General features: G+C 39.9%; 4 protein-coding genes and 3 long non-coding RNA genes across 9 annotated transcripts; 3 read left to right on the forward strand and 4 right to left on the reverse strand.

The window, feature by feature from the left end:
• Positions 1-434: 434 nt before the first annotated feature.
• On the reverse strand, positions 435-1,823 carry LOC108008545 (uncharacterized). The gene is made up of 3 exons (XM_017072416.4): positions 1,583-1,823; positions 1,401-1,518; positions 435-953 (listed from the first exon to the last, which is right to left on the reverse strand). The coding sequence occupies exons 1-3, from the start codon at positions 1,734-1,736 to the stop codon at positions 518-520; spliced, it is 708 nt and encodes a 235-aa protein (XP_016927905.3). The 5' UTR covers positions 1,737-1,823; the 3' UTR covers positions 435-517.
• A 116-nt stretch (positions 1,824-1,939) lies between these two features.
• Positions 1,940-3,084, reverse strand: LOC108008543 (tol-Pal system protein TolA). The gene is made up of 2 exons (XM_017072414.4): positions 2,955-3,084; positions 1,940-2,895 (listed from the first exon to the last, which is right to left on the reverse strand). Exons 1-2 carry the CDS (start codon positions 3,021-3,023, stop codon positions 2,065-2,067), a joined length of 900 nt encoding a protein of 299 aa, XP_016927903.2. The 5' UTR covers positions 3,024-3,084; the 3' UTR covers positions 1,940-2,064.
• A 224-nt stretch (positions 3,085-3,308) lies between these two features.
• On the forward strand, positions 3,309-4,149 carry LOC108008544 (uncharacterized). Its single transcript, XM_017072415.4, has 3 exons — positions 3,309-3,465; positions 3,523-3,643; positions 3,712-4,149. Exons 1-3 carry the CDS (start codon positions 3,375-3,377, stop codon positions 4,043-4,045), a joined length of 546 nt encoding a protein of 181 aa, XP_016927904.2. The 5' UTR covers positions 3,309-3,374; the 3' UTR covers positions 4,046-4,149.
• A 1,980-nt stretch (positions 4,150-6,129) lies between these two features.
• LOC139352469 (uncharacterized) lies at positions 6,130-7,189 on the forward strand. Of its 2 annotated transcripts, none has more exons than XR_011603677.1 (2): positions 6,130-6,682; positions 6,885-7,189. It is a non-coding gene; the product is annotated as an uncharacterized lncRNA (long non-coding RNA). The 2 variants fall into 2 exon arrangements; XR_011603676.1 differs by having other exon boundaries at positions 6,130-6,646.
• Positions 7,190-10,160: 2,971 nt separating this feature from the next.
• Positions 10,161-13,395, forward strand: LOC136116605 (uncharacterized). Of its 2 annotated transcripts, none has more exons than XR_010653589.2 (2): positions 10,161-11,631; positions 11,690-13,395. It is a non-coding gene; the product is annotated as an uncharacterized lncRNA (long non-coding RNA). The 2 variants fall into 2 exon arrangements; XR_010653588.2 differs by having other exon boundaries at positions 11,722-13,395.
• Positions 12,790-13,638, reverse strand: LOC108008721 (ficolin-1). The gene is made up of 2 exons (XM_017072621.4): positions 13,004-13,638; positions 12,790-12,942 (listed from the first exon to the last, which is right to left on the reverse strand). The coding sequence occupies exons 1-2, from the start codon at positions 13,609-13,611 to the stop codon at positions 12,810-12,812; spliced, it is 741 nt and encodes a 246-aa protein (XP_016928110.2). The 5' UTR covers positions 13,612-13,638; the 3' UTR covers positions 12,790-12,809.
• A 5,680-nt stretch (positions 13,639-19,318) lies between these two features.
• Positions 19,319-22,041, reverse strand: LOC136116633 (uncharacterized). The gene is made up of 4 exons (XR_010653646.2): positions 21,755-22,041; positions 20,205-21,686; positions 19,835-19,917; positions 19,319-19,778 (listed from the first exon to the last, which is right to left on the reverse strand). It is a non-coding gene; the product is annotated as an uncharacterized lncRNA (long non-coding RNA).
• Positions 22,042-23,217: the final 1,176 nt, after the last annotated feature.

The following is a 23,217-nucleotide window of genomic DNA, read 5'->3' on the forward strand; positions in this document are numbered from 1 at the left end:
TCATTTTTTGTTCGGAGGTTATTCTTGTCTTTCCCGTTTAATGTACATCATGCCGAATCTCTTCTACTCCAGGGTGGAGTGTTCTGCGGAAGGGAACGAGCCCTACCTGCTCAAGCTCTTCGGCCCAGGTCCAATCCCATGCCCATTCTCATGCCCAAACTCGCGAGGAGATCTGGTTTTCAATTTTTCTTGTATTCCGTTTTCTTCGCTTTATAATTTTGAAATTTTTTCACTCGGGTTGAAGGACCCGGCAGAAACCCTTTTCCTGTTTTTCGAGCCGATTTGTTCGCCGGCGGCGGCTAATTAAAAAAACGAAGAAAAAGTCCAGCAGGGGGAACGAAAATCGCATGAAAACCAGAAATATGCTGGCAAAGATATCACTCCCGATCTGACGTGCGTATATGTGGGTCAGTTTTGCGAGAAGACAAATGAAGTGCACATTGTCGTGTCATTTATTTATGGTCGAAATCGAGCAATGTCGAGGCTTAAAACTAATAAATACCAGGGACACTCGAATTTATATGCTGTCCTCACCGAACTTGGAGATTGGGGATCCACCGCCAAACTTAATATTTAAGTTTTCTTCGGGAAACTCAGATTCATCCGGTTTGGTAGTGCTTCTTTTGGAGCCTCCTTTTCCCTTGGTGCGGGTTTTCACCCTTTCCGTTGTAGTATCCCTTATGATAGTGGTAGTATCAGGAGCTTTAACATTTTTACCACCTGCTCTACGGCCCTCTGCAGCAGGAGCTTCTCCTTCAGCCCCTTCTGCCCCATCGCCTCCTCCGGCTTCACCCTCGCCAGCACCTCCCGCTTCTCCTCCTCCAGCAGCACCATCACCACCAGATCCATCGCATTTCGTCCATGCGGCACATGTCCAGCAGCATTGCGGAAAATCCACATTCGTCAGGACGGCAGTTTCAACACACTCAGCAAAAGTGGCCGGTATCTGACAACTAAGGGGATTGGAAAGAATGTTGGATAAATTCCAAAACTCATCTTTATATTGAGAAATTAAAGGACTTTTATACATATATTTAATTGATACATTAAGGAGAGATTTATGAAAGTCATGTTTACTTTTGTAATCAAGTAAAATTTTGGTTTTTGAAAAATTGAGTTAACCAACAGCAAAATCATATTGTTTTTGGTTGTAATGCCGAATTTTCCGTTTTTAGGCTCTCTAAAGATTTCTTATTCATTTAAGTAACATTACCTTGAGAAAACGAACTTGTCCCTTCCAGCAATTTAACCTTATGTTAAGTTTTTCTGATTAAGCAAACTAAAACCCTAATGAGAAAGGGCTACTAATAAAGTTAAGTCATTAAGGGAAAGCCCAATAAAATTATAAGGGCAAAGTAAATTCTTTGTATATTTCAACGATTTAATCTAATTTCACTTACAAGTGGACAAAAGCATCTCCTTCCGTACTTTGGCACGTATAAGCTCCGCAACTCTTATCATCCTGCTCGATATCACCCACAGCCATCTCTGTACCTTTAGGCGACTTGCAGCCCTTTTCTAAAATAAGTAGCAGGCCAGGATGTCGAGTTTAGACAAAATGGTAATGGATTGGTTCTCATACCGCCTTTCTCCAGTTTTACATAGTGCACTAGGGCACTCACGCTGGAGCAACTGATCATCCAGGCAATCGTTACCAGGAGGCACTTCATCTCAGTTGAAGTAATGGGCTTACTTTGGGAACTATTCCCCCTGAATGAACCTTTTATAGCACTCATATGGTGTAACCCTATCCTAACGAAGTCACACCTGCTGATCTCAGTGAGAGTAACAAGAATTCAGTGTTTATGGGTTCTATATAACCATGTTTATATATTGGTTTAAAGAATTATTGTTTATAAGCGGTATTACTTTTTATAAATTGAGAAAAGGAGCTTAGGATCGGATGAGTGTAAGCGATATACAAGTTAGCTAAGGTTCAGGTTAACCTAAAGTTAAGGGGTTCGGGCTAAGATCATTAAAACGTTTCTTTAGTAGTCTGACAATATTTTCAGAAGGTATAAGAATAAAAGTATCATTTAAAAACGCAATTGAGGTATTGAAATCTTAAAAAATATAATATGAAGAGAAGGCGGGACCGGCCCTCTGTTTGGCCTCCACGGCGGCACAGGCTGCCTTGTAGGCCGCCTGCTTGGTCTTCTCGTAATCGTCGTGGGCACTCAGCAGTTGTTTCTGGAGAAGGCCCATCCGGTTGCGAGCGGCCTCGAGGAGCTGCGTCTTGGCGGCCATTTCCTGCTGCGTGCCCAGGGCCACCGCCTGAATATTGGCCAGAACCTCCTTGGCGGTCTTCTGCAGCTCGCTGATGGTCTCGAACTGCTGGGTGGCCACTTTCACCGCATCCACGGCGGCATTCATATTGGCCTCCGTGTGGTGGATGGAGTTGGTCTCCTCCTCCACGACGGCATCCGCTTCCTGGACCTCCTGCTCCAGCTGATCGACCATCATCTGTTTGCCCATCAGGGCAGCCTCGGCGGCCTTGGCCGACTGGAAGGCCTTCTCCGCCAGCTCCAGTTTGATATGATGGGCTGCCGCCTGGCCAGCCGCCGATTGTGCCTCACTGGCCGCCTTGGCATCCTGGGCAGCTTTCATGGCTATCATGGAGGACTTCTGCTTGGGATCACCGGGCGTGATTACCGACTTTATATCGCACTTTGTGTTGACATCACAGCCCTTGTCGGAGGAAGCCTTGGGTTTGGATTCTGCTCCCGTTCCCGTGCCTGGCATTGAACCTCCCGTTTCGTAGAAACCAGCTACATGATTTGCTGATCTTCCAGTATTCTTTTGAGCACATCCGCCGGATCCTGCTCCCTTGATGGCTGCAAAATCATTCAAAAGCTCATGCGGATTGACCATCCGTTTGTGCAGGCGGCAGTGTCTCTGTGGTTGGAGGACCAAAAACCAGTTGAAGAAGTTATAGGATCTAGGGGATCACTTGCCTTGATCACAATGTGGCCGGTGGCGTAGTGAAACAGCAGGCACATAGCCAAAAATTCTCGCATTCGCATGAAGGTAGTATCGGTTTTATTGGATTTGAGATTGAATTTTAGCTCAAAGCTGTCTGTCGATTATGTTAGTAATTCTTTAAGCTCTCTAAAATATTTCTGCATAACTTATCTATAAATTCCAGTTATATTTATAAAAACCAAAAGATGTTAAGATATTAATTACCCCCTTTTGCATAGAAAAACCCTTTCATTACCAAGAACTTGAAGGAACATTCAAATTCAATGGAATCCCTGCCAGAAGGCAGCTGTTCCATTGGATTGAATTTAAATATCGGCGTTGCTATAAAAGCCCAGTCTATCCCCATATGGTAATCCATAAACGGTTGTATTTGTCAGCAGACTAGACTCCTCATGATTAGTTTGGAGATTGGACTGGTCCTACTGGGATTTTTAGTGCCATATGGACATGGCCTTGTGCACTTCGAGAAACTTCAACCTGGAGGTGGGTTATTGGAATATCATAGCAAAAGGATCTGCAATCACAGTTTAATATTTTCAGAGGATGGTGGTTGCAAGGGCAAAACGGGCAATGCTTTGAAGGTGGGAGAAACGGAAAAGGACGAAAATACCTGTGGAGTTTACGTTTGTCAGAACGACAAGGGTGATGCCTTGATCCACTAGTAAGTTTGGTTATTTTCCTTATAAAACATAAGAGGCTAGTCTAATTGAGATGGTTTCCCCTTCCCAGCTGCCAATTACCGGCTACATTTCAGGAGTGCTCCGATGAAGGGGTCTCCACCGTACTCCCATTTCCCGAGTGCTGTTGGATCTGCGTGGAGTGGGAGGATTGCGATGAGGGTGGAGAAGGAGCAGGCGGAGAAGGTGATGGAGGTGGTGGTGGTGGTGGGGAAGGTGGTGATGGAGGTGGTGAGGAAGCAGGTGAAGAGGCAGCTGAAGAAGCAGCTGAAGACGCGGGTGAGCGAAAAGAAGAAAAGGAAGAAAAGGAAGAAGGTGGTGAGGAGGCCAAAGAAGAAGGCGGAGAAGCCGAAGAAAGGCGAAAATACAAACATAAACTATTCTAGATAATACCTATATAAATAAAGTGAATTACAGAAACTTGTGGGAGATATTATACAAGAATTACAGGGAAATGTGCCATCACTTTATACATAGTAATTTAAGATCAATCCAGAAAAAACTTTTCGAAATCTGCACCCCAAAATCCGTAAGTCTCCACTAAAAAAGATTTAATGAAAAAGCAAGGCTCTGCAATTGGTTGAAATAAAGCAAAGACGAGAAATAGGAGATATAGTACGCGATGTAATATCATTTAATAAATAGTAACTTAAGATCAATGTAGATTCAGTAAAGTAGAATTAAATGAAAATGCAAATAAAGAAACTTGAGGGAGATACAGTGCAAGAATTAAGGTGAAATGTGCTATCATTTAACAGATAGTAACTTAAGATCAGTATAGATCCAGTAAAACCTTTCGAAATCTGCTCCCCAAAATACGAAAGTCTCCCCACACCTTCTGTACTCCCCCGTTCTCCGCCACTCAAGATCCGTCCATCGCTCGCATCTCACAGATACTAGCTGCATTCTAAAGTGTCTGCGAGTGATGAGCACGCGGCATTTACAGACCCGGACCCATACCCATAACAAAGAGAGCACCGAATAGAATATAGAATGCGACAAAAGGAGAAGCACGAGGTGGAAACAAACCATATAGACACGAATTGCTACAAAAATGCCAGCTATGCTAGAAGTAAATGCTAAAACCGAAGGCGCACCGCGAACTGACGGCTAGACAGAGGTGGACACAAACGAATCCGGACGGACTGTCTGACTGACGGACGGACTTACGGACGGACACGGGAGACATACTCGCGGACAAAAGGACAAACGGACGGACGGTGGGCAAAAATAGTTTTGGGAGCGCCATTTAAGAGGGAAAGGAACGTCTTCGACGCCGCCGATTCTCGGTTCGCATTGTCTCCTCGGCAAAATGTCAGAGTCTTAAAAATAAAAGTTAAATGGAACGCCAAAAAATATATACAATATCAAAGTTCAGCCGAAGAAAAGGCAAAGTTTTTACTAAAGAAATCCATTAAGATTATGTGTTGTACATTATTTTAGTCTGGGACATCCCACAGTTTCGAAAAAAGTTTATAGTAAAGCATGAGATAATCAAAAAAATTTCCATTTTAAATTTTCACAAGAAATAAATTGAGTAGGTTTTCAAAGTAAAATAAATCATTTGATACTAAAAACCATGACCCTTTTTGGGTCAGCCTGAAATGCTACAAAATGATCAGCAGTCATTATAATCTAAATATAATTAAAATTTATTTTTCTAGTACGTGAATTAGTTGCATTTTCTAGCCCAAAGTTCAGCGGGGTTCAAGAATTGACTACATCTCATTTCTCGATGGGATTCATGCGCTCAAAACATGCTCGTTTTTGGGGAAGGGAGATGGGGCCAGGATCGGAGGTTGTCAGAGATTAGAGGCTTCACTGTGTGGAAATGGGAATGATAAGGTTGAAAATCATCGGTCGTCGGACGATTCGATTGCATAAGTGAGCCAGTGCCTGCCCAACTGTGTCAAATGGCACATAAAGATTCCGATTCTGTCGGATGAAAAATAACACCAACTTGCATTTGGAGTATTTTAGGGGATCGATAACACTCACGTCGAGGTCATGACGACCACTCATAACTGATAATCGTCCGACAGCATCGAAATCAGGCACGAGTATTTATTTTAAATGCCTATTAAAATAGAATTTCGAAATGTGATTATGCGTCTTCAAAATTCAATTTGCTTATCGCCCCGGAGGAGATGGAGAACTGTTGCCTAGAGCGGGGACTCTGAGTGTGGGTCAAAGTTCACATTCCCCACCCTCAGGCGTGGCCCTTCGACCCCTGCCAGTAAATTGCCGAGATAATGGGCAATCTTCTTGCCCTGATTAGCCCGAATCGGGAGAACTGTTTCGGTTTTCAACAGAGTGGAACGAACAGTTCCGCAGCCACGGTTTCCAATGGATCCCGAACAAACGGATCGAATTGGTGAAATATTTGTCAGATCCTTTCGAATTTGACACTTGTGGGATAAAAAACCTGATAAATAGTTTAAAAATATATCAATACTATAAACTGATATGGATTAAGATAAAAATACAAAAATTAGTTGATAATTTGTAATTCTCTTCAATTTCTAATAAGTTCTGGGTGGTTTCTCGTCTATAACCCCATCACTTTAATTCCTGCTGTCAAGCGCAGTTACTCGCTCAGAATCTTCCCTGTCCACATTTCTTGCCCATTATAATGCAATCAATATTCCTATAAGAAAACGCTCCAATTATATGATGTCACAGAGAATCTCGGATTTAACCTGCTGCGCCACCCAGTCGAGTTGTTGGAACTCGATTTTCCCCGACAACTTCAACATCGACTTTACTTCGATCTGCTTTATTTTGTCTCTCTTTCCAGCAAGTAACGGTCGGGTGACAAGCGTAACGAGATGAGCAGCAGAGGATGCTGGGGAACCGATTTTAATTACACGTAATCTTTATAAATAGAAGCAGCAGGCAGAAGGCAATAACCGGCGAGGATCCTCGGCCATCCCATGAAAAAGTGCAGCCCAAGAGCTGAAGTACAAGTCGAATGCATAAATCAATAGGTGCACAGAAATAAAATGTTGATCATTAAATATAAGGTATTTTAATGTTATAGAAAGTACTACATACTACATACTACATCTAGGATGTCTTGAGGTTTTATAAAAGTTTTAGAAAAATCTGGTATTACCTAACACATTTTGACCATTTATATAATAATACCAATAAAAGCTATCATAACTGATTTGATATCAATTAAGGCGAAAACATCTTTAATAATCCACTTATAATTTTTCCCAGTGCTTGAGCTATAGAAGGCAGTAAACACAGATACCAGCTCACACAGAAGCCGAGAGCGAGAAATGCCGGGACAAGCCATAAATGAGTAATTGCTGACAACGCTGCAGACCTTGTCCAGTAGCCTTGGCTTCTTGGGCCTTCGTGGCCTCCATCTAAGATGGGTCCAGTGCCATTTTCAGCCAGGACAACAACCCATAAATGTACGCCTAGTCAAACAAAACCCAAAAAGAACTAAGAATGGGGGGTTATCCGGAGGTCGAATAATGTATACCTTAATAAATATGATATATATACTATCCAAACTAGCAATATAGCTAGTTTAAAGTCTGGATGTACTCTAGCAGCAGTAATATTGTCTAAGTATTATAATTAGTTTTTATTCTACAGTTAATTAGGATAGTTAGAGAACACACTTGTTAACTTTTTTGATCTGTAATTGACAATGGGTTTCATCATCATTATAGGTTCTATATAAAATGGAATATATAAATTAGTGGATAATTTTCATGTCGTTCGATACTTGTTTTAAAAGATATCATAACTTTTACTAAGCTAATTCATAGTCCAGGTCGACAAAATGTGCATCAAGTGCCGACAAACAAGCATAATCCCAGCGGGGAGGGTATGCCAATGTAAACATGGTGGAAGTGCTGGAAAAGATGAGTATGCCAGGTATTCAATTACAATGCCCATGTCCCCCACTTTTGCCCCCGTCATGATCCCTCCTCCTCCTCAACCACCTCCTCCTGGTTCATCGTCATTCCGAGCCAAACGAAAAGTTCTGCAGAAAAATACTTGGAGTTATGGACTTTTTGGAGTCGGCTTCCAGGTAAAGATGCCACCAACTCCAGCTCGAATGCATGCCTCTCTAACGGTTTGGGCATTGCGTTAATGATACTTGTTTGTATCAGTATTTGTATTCGTAGTCGTATTCGTATTCGTATCTGTATCTGGCTTTTGTCTGGTTCTGCGATGCACACGCCTCATGTTGACAAACTCACTTTACAAACAGTAATTTTTCTCGCTTCATTGGCGTCCCGTCTCGTCTGGAATAACCCCGCCCCCAAAGCCCAAGGCCCCCTGCCCCCCAAATAATATTTTCCGTGGTAAAAAGAAGCCTGTAAAGCGAGCGGGCATGCGGTTTGTTGGCCGACTCAAGTCTGCTGCCACCGCCAGTTAAATAAATAGAAAATGAAAAGTACAACTAAAAATATTGTTCGAAAGCCGCAGCGGCGGCAAAAAGCTACTCGTACTCGCACTTGGCATTTTCATTGTCGCTGACCGATTGTTCCATGTTTGACTTGCTCTACAGTTCGATAGCCAAACGGATCGAGGGGATTGGGTCGGATCGCTGGGTGCGGCCCACTCGATAAGAACACGAATAAAAAATAGAAAAAGTATGCATTAATTGAAATAACTCTTTGGCAGAGTTGACCGAAATCTAAACACTTTGCTTTAAATATTTTTTGGGTAAAAAAATATATAAGGGAGATCTGTAAATGGCTCTACAAATAAAATGTTTTCTTTAAGTATCCTTTTAGGTATAATAATATGAAAAACTGCCTTAGCAGAGTTGATTATTTCTTTTGAGTGTTTGTTTGTTTATTTGTTTTTCATTTTGTATTTTGCATTTTGTTTTTTTATATTTTGTTTTGTATGCGAGTATGTCAGCCGAGGCGGCTGCAAAATCTAGAAAATTACATGCAAGCTGCGACACATTATGCGCGACGCGACAATAATATTTCTATTGGCGAAAAACTTCACACTTAATGTACTCTGCAAAGAGTCGCTGAACCAAAATAACAGAACCACGAAGTTCGGATTACTCTACTTATAAGAAAATTTCACAAATACGGGATTATAATACCAAAGAATTTAACATTAAACTAATTTTCTTACCTAGTTATAATAGATTTGTTTTCTCCCAGAAGTTCCGATTTTCAATATGTCTGAAATAAAAAAAGATATGGGTATAATTTTAAACTTTTATTGTTTCTCTTTTGGGGATGATTAATAATGATTTTAATGATATGACGTTACGGCTTTGGCTTTTCACATTTCTATATCTATATTTGATTATTAGGGTAATGAAAATAATATTTGAAAGTAGGGCCCTAAATTAGGGTAGCGATTACTTCTGACTTAAGACTATGATTTTTCCGAGGCTTATGTTCTTATGTAGAAAATGAAAATACCATTTGAGAGGGTGCTACAAGGAAAAGGAACATAAAAAAATGTGGAGCAAACCAAAGTCTAACAGAGAGAACCTCGAAAGTAGTTGCATGTGTGGCACACCCCCGGTTTTTTTTTCGGTACTATGGGCGGAGGCGGTGGGGGCAAAGGGGGCGGGGCCAGCCAGCAGACGGAGACGCCGACTAGTCAACGCTTTAAGGAATATGCCAGCGAATAATTAAAACATATTTAAAAATAGTTTGCCATATGGATGACGAGTGCGACGACGACGACGGCGTTGAAGATGAGGCCCGGCTGGGTGACGTGGTCAGACCACCCAACCCCCCACCCCATCAGCCACCCCCTCGGGCGAACCACCCACCCCACCCACCGATGACAAAGCCAACAAAAAGCAAACAAATATTTGTCTGGCCGTCTACGTCGCTGTGCATTGACCGTACCGCACTTACTTACTACAGACATGCAGATACGCGTACTCGTATCTCGCAGATGCAGATGCATCTGCATCCTAACCGGCTATCTGGGTGCACCCAAAAATCCACTCCCATCCACACTCTCTGTTGTTCTCCCTCGTGCCAAGTTCAAAACTGTATGCTTTACACTTTCAGTTTTCAGTTCTCCCCGTTTTTTTTTTCTTTCGATGTTTTTTCCAAAATAAAACAAAAACTAAAATCAAATACATTTTCAATTTTGTATTTTTTTTTTGGCCCAAAATAGTTGCGCCAGCCGAGCGCTAATGTTATTGCTTTAGTCAAAGTGGCTAAAAAGTATCTGCCAACATGACTGTCTGTGTTGCTGTTGCGATGCCGCCAGAAAATGTATTTTCATTTTGATTATATTTTTGGCACTTTTTGTTTGGGTGTGCGAAAAAACTTACAAATGAAAACTGTAATATTTTCGACAGCAAACAAATTCGCCCTGTCTGTGTAAAGTTTGTAGGATCATTTATTAAAAGACGCTGCGATCTGGACCAAGCACCAGGAATGGTATTTTAAGTCTAAACATTGGGGGCTACAGATGGGGGAACATTATAAGAATTAAATATGTATAATCTTCATTTGCTTTTGGAATGTCTTAAATGCAAACCAAGCATTAATAAATATAAAAATAAAATTTAGTTCAGGTATTAATATGTATTTGTACTTCGTAAATAAATTCCTTATTGATAAGCACTTCATGTATTAAAATCAATACATTTTTTGCCAGCACAATATTAATCAAATAAATCTAATCAAAATCAAATTAAATTTTTCCGTCAACTCACTTAGCTTCACTTTGTAGTTAATCAATGTCAAATCAAACTAGGAATACATTCAGCTAATGCCATCGATCAATTATACTTACTAACCACTAAGTGATAAACATACCCCTACCTCACCCCCAGAATCCGCACTTTGCGCTGCACTTTGCCGGAAATTCATTTTGAAAACATGCGGCGGCGACATTTGGCGCCACCTCAACTCAAACCCCCCAGGTCCCCCAAAAGGGGCGTAGATCAAAGGGGAGGCTGGTTTTGTGTATTCGCCGAGCGTAGCGCAAATCGCGGCACTATGTAATGGTCAATAAATTACTTAGACAACGCAGAATTACAAATCGTTTTGATTAGCAATTAAAATTGCAAAAAAAAAAAGAAATAAATAAATCGAAACAAAACCAGCTGAGTCGGGGAATAAAGCTGAGTGCATCTGGGCCAGGCCGGTCGGCAAATCTCTTAATTACTTGCCATTTTGCACTCGTCGATGGCAACAGGTGCTCTCGGGCAGCGCTTATTAACTTATTATAAAAGCATTTCAGAGCAGTTCGATTCGCTGTTGCTGAAAAGCATTTCAATTGCCTCCGACACTCGCACATTTCGAAATGCGTGCTCAGTAGCCGGCGATGTGGTTGCCGTGTCCGGCTGCTGCGACCTTCAATTGCTCTGCCACCGCAAAGGGTGACTCAATCGAACCATTTCAAAATAACAAGAGATTAAAAAAATTTCAGAACAAACAAATACTTTTTATAAGAATTTAAACAAACACAAGAACATCACAACATTTAAGTCGGAGCATGAAATGATGTAATGTACAACATGCAACGGGTGTCGGACTCGGACCCTTCAGCATTATCGCCCTACTGCCGCGTCTATTAAAGAATTTTGTAAGGACTTTTACACACTTCAGTCTATTTTTAGAGCAGTGCTCTTATATCTTGTAGATCTATAATATATCTGGAATAAATTAAAAAAAATTTTTATTTGAAATTTTTTTTTTGATTTTACAATCTATAGTAAATTAACCCTATATTCATCATGGTATTACTCTTAGCTCTAGCCTCTCACCACAATAATTCCTAATCACAAAAATCTTTAAAAACATAACTATTTCATATTTAATCTCTGACCAAAATAAAACTCTCTTCGCACTGACTCACCCCTCTATAAATTTCTCAAAGCCCCACGTTTTCTTCAGCTGCTTCTTGCTCTTTTGCCTTATAGAAACACTTTGTGAGATGCAAATTTAATTTGCTAAATGATTTTGCCGGGACGGGCAGATATCTGGGAAACTTGTTTTGCGTGAGTATGCAATTAATGCCCGTCAGCCGTATATTCCATCTATCATAATTTTATTTAGTTAATGAGAATTTTTTTGCCACGATTCCCCAGTGGATGTATTTCTAAGTGTGCGATGGCGATTCCACGCTTGTATGGCAGATGCAAATGTCACAAAAGTCAGCCTAGTCACGGGGATTGGGATTGGATGGTGATGGTGTGAGCTGTACTTGGTTTGTAACGGAAGGCCCAGACCTTTTTAAAATTCCGTTGCATTTTCCAGCAATCGCGTAACGTTAATCGTAAAGACTGTGAATAATTCCGAGAAAAATTCCTGAGGGAAACTCAAGCCTGGAGGCTCCAATAACGCATCGATACTTCCGCAGCAAAACGAAAATGCAAATTAAAATAAAATAAAGTCCCCAACACGAACGGTTCCCACCAACATTCTCAGACCCGAAAGTGTGGTATATGGCATATCTCTAAGTACGGCTATCGGGGTCTTTCGCACACAATGACCGTCGAGCGATATGCGATACATTTGTCATACTCGCAACGCCGTGAGCGGAGAAACTGCCGAGATCAGCCTGATTCTCCGGGGTCCCAACATGAATATGAATGGGGAGAACTTGATATGATATTTCGCCTTTAATTCCTCCACTTGAGAGTTATCCATTGTCCGTCAATTGAGTCATCATCATTGTCCGTGCACCAGAGTCCAGAGGCCCGATAATAAATAACAAAAGCATTTGGGGGCTACGCTGCGGTTATTGGATATACAAGCGGATATACAATACTCCCCACCCAGAACTTAGGGGAACAGGAACTGGGCTGCTCGACAAATGTTTCTCATAAACCACAATATGATATCGGCAAACAGAACATGAGAACTTGAACTTGAACGGCGAAACAAATGTGAGGAAAAGTCTCTTATCAGCAAAATGTAATTTCTCCTTGTAAGCAATAATATAACCAGCCCTATGGGGATCAAATTGACGGACCAGGTGAAGGGACTTGGCTCTGTAAATTTAAACCTAACCGAATAAATATCCAGTATATAATCCAAAGTACAAAGATTTATTTCCTTAGGATTACAACTGAACTTCTATTTCGTCATCATATCATATCATATCGTCATATATCTTTCTAACAGATAGTTAGTCTGGCACTCTACACACATAATTTCTTATAATAATATAACTTTATTTCGGTCGCACCATAATGTTAACAGTCTTGTAGCTGTACCAGAAGCCCTTCCAATCTCCCCAAGTAATTCCAGAGCCATATAGATCGGGAGTGGTATAGTTACCACTCAGATAGGCACCATTCAGATTGCTGCAAAGGATGCGGGATGATTTTTGGGATCTAAAGATCATAGTATGGTTCAAAACTTTACCTGTAAAGGCAATCCTTGTACCACCAAGCTCCCAAGTATCTGGCCGCACAATTGATGGAGCTTTTGTCGTTATCCTTGTCAAAGGTGCTGAAAGGCTGGTTCAGATGATATCTCAGACTGTCTCCAGCGGATCCACTGTACACTCCAAGTTGAGTGAGCGAGTAGTTACTGTACACATTGCCCACACTGAACAGATTGTAGTGGGCATATCGCTTCGCTCCAGTGAAATCAACCATTTGAATATACAGCTCCTGAGGTTCCAGGGCCGTAATTTTGTTCAGATTGTTCAGACCGAGGAAGAAGTTAGTCTTTAGGTCTCCAAATCCCGCTTGATAAGAGGTCCAATTGCGGAAGAAATTCTCCTCCACACTGACCCTTCGCTGGACGACCAACCATCCTTTTCCGGCGATGGTCACATCGCAGTATACCTCGATTACATCAGAACCCACTTGGATCTTTTGAACACCGCTTTTCTTGGGGTTTAACTCTTTGCAGGACGATGAATACTTCTTGAACGACTGGACCTTCACATTTTCACCAATTTCGGCATTGGCCAAATAAATTAGGCCTAGCGAAAACAAGCAGAGAACGAGGCAAATGGGTTTCATTGCGTTGGCCCTAATCAACTATGAGTACAATTGGCTAAGACAGTCCGTTTTATATCAGTTGTTTTACCCCTTATCACATTTCCGAAATTACGAAGAAGTCGATTGATAAAGCCCTTTTAGATTAAATCAATTGACGAATCTGCTAGTAACACAAATTGTTTATAGATAAGAAACGTATATTAAAGTGGTTACTCATTTATATGGGGAACTTTTCTTAGGAATACATTATCTGCAATCTCCTATTTTTTATATGGGGAACTTTTCTTAAGAACACATTATCTGGAATCTCCTTTTTTGGAACCCTTTTGGGGGTGGTAAAAATGGCAAACTTTAAAAAGTGTATTTAATTAGTCGAATGTATAATCATTTATGTTGTTATATCAATTGTCCAATAATTGTCTTATGTCAATTATGAATTTGATAGGCCCAAAAAAACCATGTGGATTTCATGGATAAGCGTTAATTGACAAGTAAAATATTAAAGGTATTTAAAACTGAGCTTATGCCTAATAATAGTCATTAATCCTTCTGTTAAGAATCATATTTATTTTATTTTTTTATTTTAAACAACCATAAACTTGTATAAATGCCGTGTTCATATCTATAAACAAACAACAACTTTTCGGTGGAGATCGACTGCTGATATTGCCAGGGAATATCATTGTACATATTACATTGCAGACTCGGAAACACTTCGTTCGAGGCGTTATACAAATATTTACGGAGAATCCATTGCCAGAGGGCCACCCATTTCCTGTGTCTTGGCAGTTGGATGCACTTTGGACAAGTGTCAAAAGGTGTCACCGAAGGTGCTACACCCCCAACCCACATATCTTAAATTTTTTTCTAGTTTTTGACAACTTTTGGAATAATGTGACAGGGCCTGTCGGCTACCAAAGTTGGCTTTTTGTCTCAAGACAACTCGAACGACAGCAGAAATAAGAGCCACCTACAAAGTGTACACAGAGACCCTACTCCCACTCCCACTGGTTCCTACTCCCATTTCCCGTACCCCCAACATATGCCACACCATTATTCCAAGCAACAAACAGAAACAAACAAATGAACAAATATTTGCCACAAAGAGCGAGGAAGACAAGCCCAAGAGGAAGACGACTGGGAGCCTGAAGAACGATAAAATGGCATTTATGATAAATACATAATACTTGATGTTTACCCACTCATTCTGTAACACATATAGGACAGTGAAAGAAAAATTGGAATTATGTAAATAAGAAAATAATTTGTTGAATTTCAATTTCAAAAATAATTGATTCAATAAATTTTTAACAATAAAAGGCTTACAAAGACTTGATTAAATGTTCTTGAGAATTATGCGTTTTATATTTGGATAATGATTAGAAAGGGGTTATTCTTTAAACATCATCTATCAGCATTTTTAGGAACTTTTGTTTAGGTTAGGGTTTAACCCATAAATCCAATCTCCTTTTTTTCAGTGCATGATAAATAGGCTATAGACGTGTTGTCTACGGCATTTGGCACAGCGCTGAAGAACGGAGGCGAACGGAATGGGAACTGGAGTTGGGGAGCCAGAGAAACAACAGCATTCAAGTGTCAAAGTGACAGTTTCGAAATTGATTGCAGCAGCGGTTATTGTGTGTGAGTTTGCCTGATAAATAAGGCAGCTTTAAACCGACTTAACCGAGGGCCATTGGGGTTATCTAATAGAGCCGGCCGGGAGATAGACACCTAGATAGCACACCCTTCTGCTCCATATCAATATCAACTTGTTCAGATGATTGACAGGCGACACGTGGTCAGCTCTCCGGAGTTTATGCGCTTTCGATTATCGCGATCACGTCGCAGTCCTGGCATAAACGATACTTGCCCCATAGACCCTACCCACCTAGCCCATTTTCAGTTCCACCGATGACAACGGAATATAAATAAGTAATGGAAAATTGCATAAATTCTTGGCATGCCTACGCGTATGAGAAATGAATCGATACCAATCAACCAGACCCATAGCCAATGCCAAGTAAACCCAGGCAGAGACCAAAAATTATTGGGAGTACGGGACGCCGTCTGTCAAATATCGCCAAACAAATTGACAAAGAGGGGAGGGCGGAACTAACGAACTTTACGTATGACATAGAACAGGAAAATAAAGGAAATTTATGGTTAAGGCCCCCAACAAGAGCACAAGGTGACCAGGCTGCCCCAAACACCTGGAGCATATCATACATGAGAAGAAAATGTGTTATAAGTCCAGAAAATTGACAAAAAGTTATGCATTTATTACCCGTTTTCTCATCCGCATGTTAAACTAAAAGTTGGTTTTAAACTATAAATTGCAATTTCTATTCTTTGTATGAAATCTACTTTTAGTTTGCGGTCGAGAGAACAGATGATAATAATATTATCAACTACATTTTCAAATTTCCTTCATTTTTAATATATATGAAAAAAAATTTAGGTTATGAAATGATATACCACACTTTTGTAATAAGATAAATTTGGAAATATATCTTATACATTTTTAGAACTATAACGACCATTTGATCAAATTTCTTATAGGTTTTCATAGTTGTTAAAATAATTCTAGTAACATATTCATATGTTTTAAGGTACCTACTATATATAATTTGCATTCAAACCGTATAATTTTATTCCCCATTTCTGAGTATTATTTTTTAGCTCAGTGCTGAAGTAAATAAATGAAGTGCCATGTGAAAATATTTCACACGTGCTACGGCGAAAAATACTCTGTGGGCAACAATTTGCGATTGTGGGGCTCGCCTGGCCGTTGGATTGTTGGATTGCTGGGCTGTTTAGTGGTTGTTGGGTTATTTGGTATCCATTAGATACAAATCGGCGGTGCTGTTGCGGTTCATTAATTCCGCGGCGTTTGACAAATGCAGCGCCAGGAAACGACAACCACAAAACCAAGGCGACCGATGGACTGATTTGAATACATCGCTGCCAGCGTTGTGCGGGCCATTTGCATTTTTAAACGATTTTCTCATTTGGGTTCTTTGGTTTTCTGATTTCGATTTTTTTTTGTGTTGTTTTTCGAATTTCTTGTTACCGCTTCAATTATGTAAAGAGCGGTCGACATTTTTTTTTGTCGTTTGGGGTCGCCGGCTTTCGGGGACTGTAGCCCCCACATTTGAACCCACCACAAAGTGATGATAAGGGGGCTTCGAGTAGGAGATATGTATGTAGTCACATAACTGCACATGTTCCTCTTTTTCTGGCCACGCCCCGTACATAATTCCCAAATGCCTCAGATGAGCAGAGGGAAAAAAGAGCTCGACTGCAAAAGACACGGGGGATATTTATTTGGGGGCAGGGGCCAGGGGTTCTTCCGTGGCCTGGATAGACCCCCAACACTTACGGCCCCGGCAATGTATGAAAATTAATGTTGGCAATCTGTAAAATCCTGTAAAGCGTAACTCAAACTCGCCACTAAAAAAACACAGAAGAAGACACGCGAATTAATAAGCAACGGGATGCCCAGTGATGGGAACTTGCCAAATCGTATCGATGAGGATGTTCTGGATCTCCATGTTAAGAATTCCTTATTCAAGGCATACAAGGCTTGCATTACAATCCGTTCAAAATGTAGGCAGAAAAGTTTGGTGGGACTTCTATACTACTTTACTCTGTTTCTGACATCATTAATATAAGGTGCAAGTTACAAAATATGTAAAAAATTGGTATACATACGTTGTTCTCAAAAACTATTGAGAATATATTCCTTTCTACACATTCCTTAGCTTGTATTTTCTTCATAATCTTCACTATTCTATTTCGTACATTTTGATATTATTATCTTTTGAAATAAAAATGGTGTTCTATCTAATAACACAATCTCCATTTAAATGCCATCCCTAGAAGGAAATTGCCAAACGCATTTCTTATTTTATTCATTTATTTTTGTTTGTTGCCAAGCATTTAGTCTATTACAAAGTTGTATTTTTACTTTTGCGAAATTTATACAATCCAGGGGACTGTGGCTAAGGAAACAGACAAATTTCATAAATGCTCTATTAGATTTTTTTAAAATAAATCCACAAAGTCTGCTGAAAGGTTATGATTTTTAATTATTTAAAATGCCAAAATATAGTTCTATATTTTCTTATGTATAAAAGAGCATTGAAACGTCGTTGTTGGCCGTCTGCAAAATTGTTGAAAATTTTAATTAAAATTGTGGCCGCGGAAATTTGTGCGCGCTTCGGTGTGGAAGGAAACCCCGTTCCATCGTTCTCCTGGCCGACTCCCCCGACCCCCCCTGGATCACCCATGTGCCTGCATTGCTGCGCCGCTGTTGCAAGTTGCATGTTGCATGTGTTGCAGGTTTTACAAGACGGGCGACAACGCTTGTTCAACATGCCTGTTCCTCCTTTTCCCCATCTTGCACTCACACTCGCATCCCAGCGAAATGATCGACGACGTTGCAAAGTATTAAAGTCAGCGCGACACAATCTGCATATTAAAGGAAAATGAAAAAAAATACAGCAACTTGTTGCACAAATACCAACGAATGCAGTCAGGGGTACAGTGGTAATTCGGAAGGGCGAACGTTCCTATTTTGACATTTAAAAATGATAATTTTAATATTTATATTTATATTTAATCAAACAAACTTGTTTAAACTTACACATAAGGAAACACAAAATTATTGGGAATGTTTAAAGATTTTAGGTTTGTAGTTTGCTGTAAAAAAAGTGGACCCCGAAACCTATATTTTGGGAGGATCTAAAACAGTTATAGGAAGCTGTATTTATGTTTTAACTTGTTATGTTTATATTTCTTACTAGCTCTATTATAATTAGGAACGAGTTTTGCCACTTTTTCTATTTGTAAATCTTATTTGATCTATAATTATTTGAAAGAAATTTTTTTGTGAATTGAATTAACTGTCTTAAAGATATTATCACAGTTTAAGTTAAGATTTCTGAAATGAGTCATTTGTAAAATATAGTAATATTAAACATGTGATAATTAAATAAATTTTTTTTTGAATCCAAAATTTCATTTATTGATGTCCGCCTGTACTTGCGCACATGCAGAAATTAATACACGCCTGACGGGCTCACAATCAAATGAAACGGCCACTGCGAACCGGCCGCGACTGGACGGGATCGGATCGGCGGGTCTTGGGGGGTATTGTGGGGGACTCGGACTGGACCCGGCCCAAACCGCTTGCAGGTGTTTGGCCCGGCCTAGAGAACCGAAAGAGACTGGCCTGGAGACAGGACATTGCTCTCCGGGGCCCCATCTGATTAGATTAGCTGTGAATTGTGCCAATTCATGCTGCAGCGTGCAATCCGCAAACATTTCATTCGGTAGGCATTACTTCACTTTTACGTCTCATATGCATTCTGCTGAACTTTTGCCACAACTTCCGCTGCGGACGACGCAGAGACGAATTCAAATTAAATGTTGCATATGTAACATATGCACAAACAGCCCTTCCCTCGCCCGTAAGAAATTTATTGATAGGCTTGGGCCCCAGTTTCAGTACCCCAGTACCAGTTCCCCAGTACCCCCCACTCATGCCACCTCTTGACTTTTTGCCAGTTGTTTGTGTTTCGCATTTTGTCCGGGTTCTACTGCGGCAGTTGCCAGGCAAAGGTCGCCAAAGGTCGAATATTTATGGGGCTGGCTTATGTTTTTTGTAAGTGGAGCAGAGACAAGAACAACCAAAGTCCAAAGCTCCCCCATGCAAAGAATCAGCGCATTTTACTCAGCATTAACTGTTTATTAGTAAGATTTTAAAGATTTAAATGCTTTATAAACGTATTTAGAAAACTAAAGATCTACTTAAATGCTATAAAGATCTATAAATCTTCATTTATTTTGTCCCTGAAATCTTTGAATCGTTTTGATGCCTGATTACTAAGTTTAACATTTGCACAAAATCTTCTTACTCCGTAAATTGGATTTTTTTTTGATACATTTGCTGTATTCAAAAATTGTTATCCTCTAGACCAAGGGCCACAGATTAAAGCGCACCGCTTTCGTCTTCTGAGTTCCCGTTTATATCGATAAGAACCTACATAGACAATAGGACCAGGATAATACACCTGAGGACCAGAATAGTACACCTGAGGTTGAGGATAATACACATTATGATCAGGGCCACAGTCACAATACTCGGCAAAAGCAGATGATAGGGTGAATAAGAGAAGAAGGACACTCTAAGGGAAAAAGGAATTATAATCGGAACACGTTGTTCACTGACTTGCTTACTTACCAGTAATTTCATGTTGTTTTATAGGAATAAGACACTGAAGTGAACTGGGAACTGTCCCTTTTATACTAAATCGGTACATAGCACTGTGCAAAAACATTAAAACAGTTTTAGAAAAACAGCTTCCGAGAAAAAAAGAAGATTACCTCATAAACAAATTCATAGGAAAAATAAAGTGTTTCGTGCTTAAATCAATTATTTTTGTTGTCAAAAAGTTGAAGCCATAATTTGGGGACGAATAATTCTTACATTAATATACATATATTGTAAATTTGAATTGGGTTTTAATTATATGCTAGCAAAAGAAATAAGTATTGGAAACTAAAATAAACGAAATATATCTAAATAAAATTAATTTTTTAAGTCTACTTACGACTTGCCACTCGGTTGAGAATTATAAGAGTTGACGATATTTAAATCCAAAATGATAACTTTTTTTCAAACGGTTTTAGCACGAAGGTTCCTAAATGGTAAGCATGAAATCGTTCTTAAATCAAGGCTTTTTGTACTTGATTTTAGCATGCTGTTTTTTCTTGAGTGTACACTTGCAGATTATTGTTCCCAAAAATTATAAATACAGGTCACAAGGGTCGAGTCATTGCTGATTCACAAGGCCCCCGGTAGACTGCCAGCAGACTATCAACCACGACATGCATCCCAAAACAATATAAATGTATATAATAAAAAAAAGTATATAAAATATAATTATATCATCTAAAATTTTACTACATGATTGTCTACTGTTATCAATTTCAGAAGTATTGGGATATGTATAGTACATAAACCAAGTTCCAAATTTTTCTGATTTACATTTACAAATGTGAAAAAATAATAAACCAAAATAATCCCAAAGTGGCAAGGATGACTAATTGGGATATTGTAAGTTATCCTTTGTGTAAATAGGAAACTGAAGGCCAAAGATCTTTGCATTTATTCTGGGCGTTAAACGTGAGTCACTGAAAATCGCTGGGCTGTCCAAGAAGATTGCCAAGAAGTCGTCAAGGTGGATGGGGGCAAAAGTATCTCGGCATGGCCGGTGACAAGATACAAGTCAGACCGCGTGAGTGATTCAAGTCGAAAGGTATTTTCTCCGTCGCCATTGTGTGTTTGTTGTGCTGATGACGCCGTCGCCACTTTTGCTACTATTTCTACTTGTTTTTGTTGTACTTTTGCAAATATGCGAGATGCTAAACGCGAGATGCGAGAGAGCAGATACATTTCGGCGTTACAATTTCCGAAATACTTTTCAATAGAATGTCAACAGTTGAAATAGCTGTTGCCGCTGAATAGCAATGTTTTTTTTCAGTTTGATTTGCTTTGGCCAGCGTGTATGGGTCTTTTTATAAATGTATCTCTCAATCTGTGCATCTGTATCTTTTGTAATGCAATTGAACTAAATGTGGCGACTGCGTGTGACATTTTTTCTCCTGCAGCCATAGAAAAACGGCAGCAGCTGTATCTGTATCTGAATCTGAATCTGTATCTGAAACTAAGGCTGAGGCTGATGGGCATGTACGAGTATCTGTATCTATCAGAGCGTCGCGTCGCTGTCGCTGCCTTGTGGCCAATGTAGCGCAACCATTGATGAAAGCTGAAAGCGACCCAAGAGTTGGTCATTGAACTGGCTATGGTTAGCCCCTTCCCCAACCCCATACCGAACCCCTTCCCCATCTCCTCCACCAACTTCCCTGGCTCCTCTGTGATTTTCTTGAAGAAACTAAAGCATTTAAGTAGTTCGATGGGGACAGCGGCAAATGGCTCTTTCGCCGCTTATCTGCTCGTTAATTGTTTTGGGTCTTTTTCGATGCTGTTGCTGTCCTCCCCAGAACCGAAACCGTACCAAAACCTCACCGAACTGAAACAAAAATAAAACGAAATGGTATAGAAATTTAAATATCTATGCAGTTGGCATCGCTGACATACCCTAGACCAAAAGAAGAAAACTTGGCAACGTTGCGTTTGAAGTGTCAATTTTGAAATGTGACTCGTTTCCAACGACTTTTCGGCTTCTTCTTCCCTTTTCCTTTACTTTTTCTGTTGGCAAACTAACAAAAATGTATGAATAACATTCTGGCGAAATCGGGGTGGGGCGATTTTTTTTCCTTGGGCGAGTGAAAAGCGGAAACTGAACGCCACATTTTCGGGTGGAGTTCAGAAAGCCTGAGGAAAACCTTTGCACCCGATGTTTGCCTAATTCGATGCAACGACGAAGTGCCTTAATGCACTGCTCAGCGCGAAACCATTTAACATTTCAATGAACAGTGAACTATTCGCCGTTTCTCTCCTCGTTTCTGTTGGCATATCAATTATTTGGCGGCCCAGTATTTTAAAATACATTTCAAAACTCTGCATACGCAATGGGATAATGCCCTACATGGTGTGTAGGGCATATGGGCTGTCTTGGAGTTTTTCAGTTCAAAATATATTAATATATACCGTTTTTCAACTCAATTCCAAATAATTAAGAATTTTATTATAAGAAAATAACTTTAAAACATACAGTTTTCGAAATAATTGAGAGTTTTGAATTTTTTTTAAGAACACAATTTTAGTTTGTTATATTATCAATTTGAAATAATGTTTCAGATACAGTTTTACAGATATAAAAAAAACAGAACCAATCAAGCATAATTTAGGAATTAATACCTATACTCATATAAAGGATTCAGGGGATTTAGTTTATAATCCAAAAAAATTTTGGAGATGGTTTATTGAACTTAGTCCCAAAGAAATGTAAGAAAATGATATATTTATAACTGAGAATTTTGAACTTCGTTTTTAAACAATTTTAGCTTGTGAATTTATTGATTTAATTTTAACAAAAGTATTGCGACACATAAGATATACAGATATAACGGGATCGATACAACTCCTTTCATGAAATGTAAATTATAGAAAAATATATTAGAGAAAGTACTGCTATAGAGGATTCCTAGGTATAGGAGGCCCTAACTCGACTACTCATTGATTCATTGCGGTATTTTGGTTTCATAGCTTTTAGTCGATTGAAAAGCAAGAAGCACCGGGAGGTGGGGGCTCTTTGGGGACCGGAGACCGGGGACAGAGACCTGGAACCCGGGGGACCGACCTGGACTGAGACAAATTTCGATTCCACACCGCGTGAGTGTGCGTTATAAATTGCGTATGCAGGCCCACTTGGTCAGTTTGTGAATACAAATCTACGCGTTTTACATAAACAACGAAGAGGGGCACCCACCCCTCTGGATTTATGGTAAATGAGCTGAATGTGTAATCAATTCTAGGCCAGGTTGTCCAAAGTTTTTGTAGGCCCTTTTTTTTATTGGGGCTATTCTGGCGAACCATAATTAGGATTCCATTCAATGCAATTGCAGGGCCATAAAATACGGTCACCAAATTGCATTTTT

Source organism: Drosophila suzukii, chromosome 2R (genome assembly GCF_043229965.1).
Source record: "Drosophila suzukii chromosome 2R, CBGP_Dsuzu_IsoJpt1.0, whole genome shotgun sequence".
Lineage (NCBI taxonomy): Eukaryota > Metazoa > Arthropoda > Insecta > Diptera > Drosophilidae > Drosophila > Drosophila suzukii.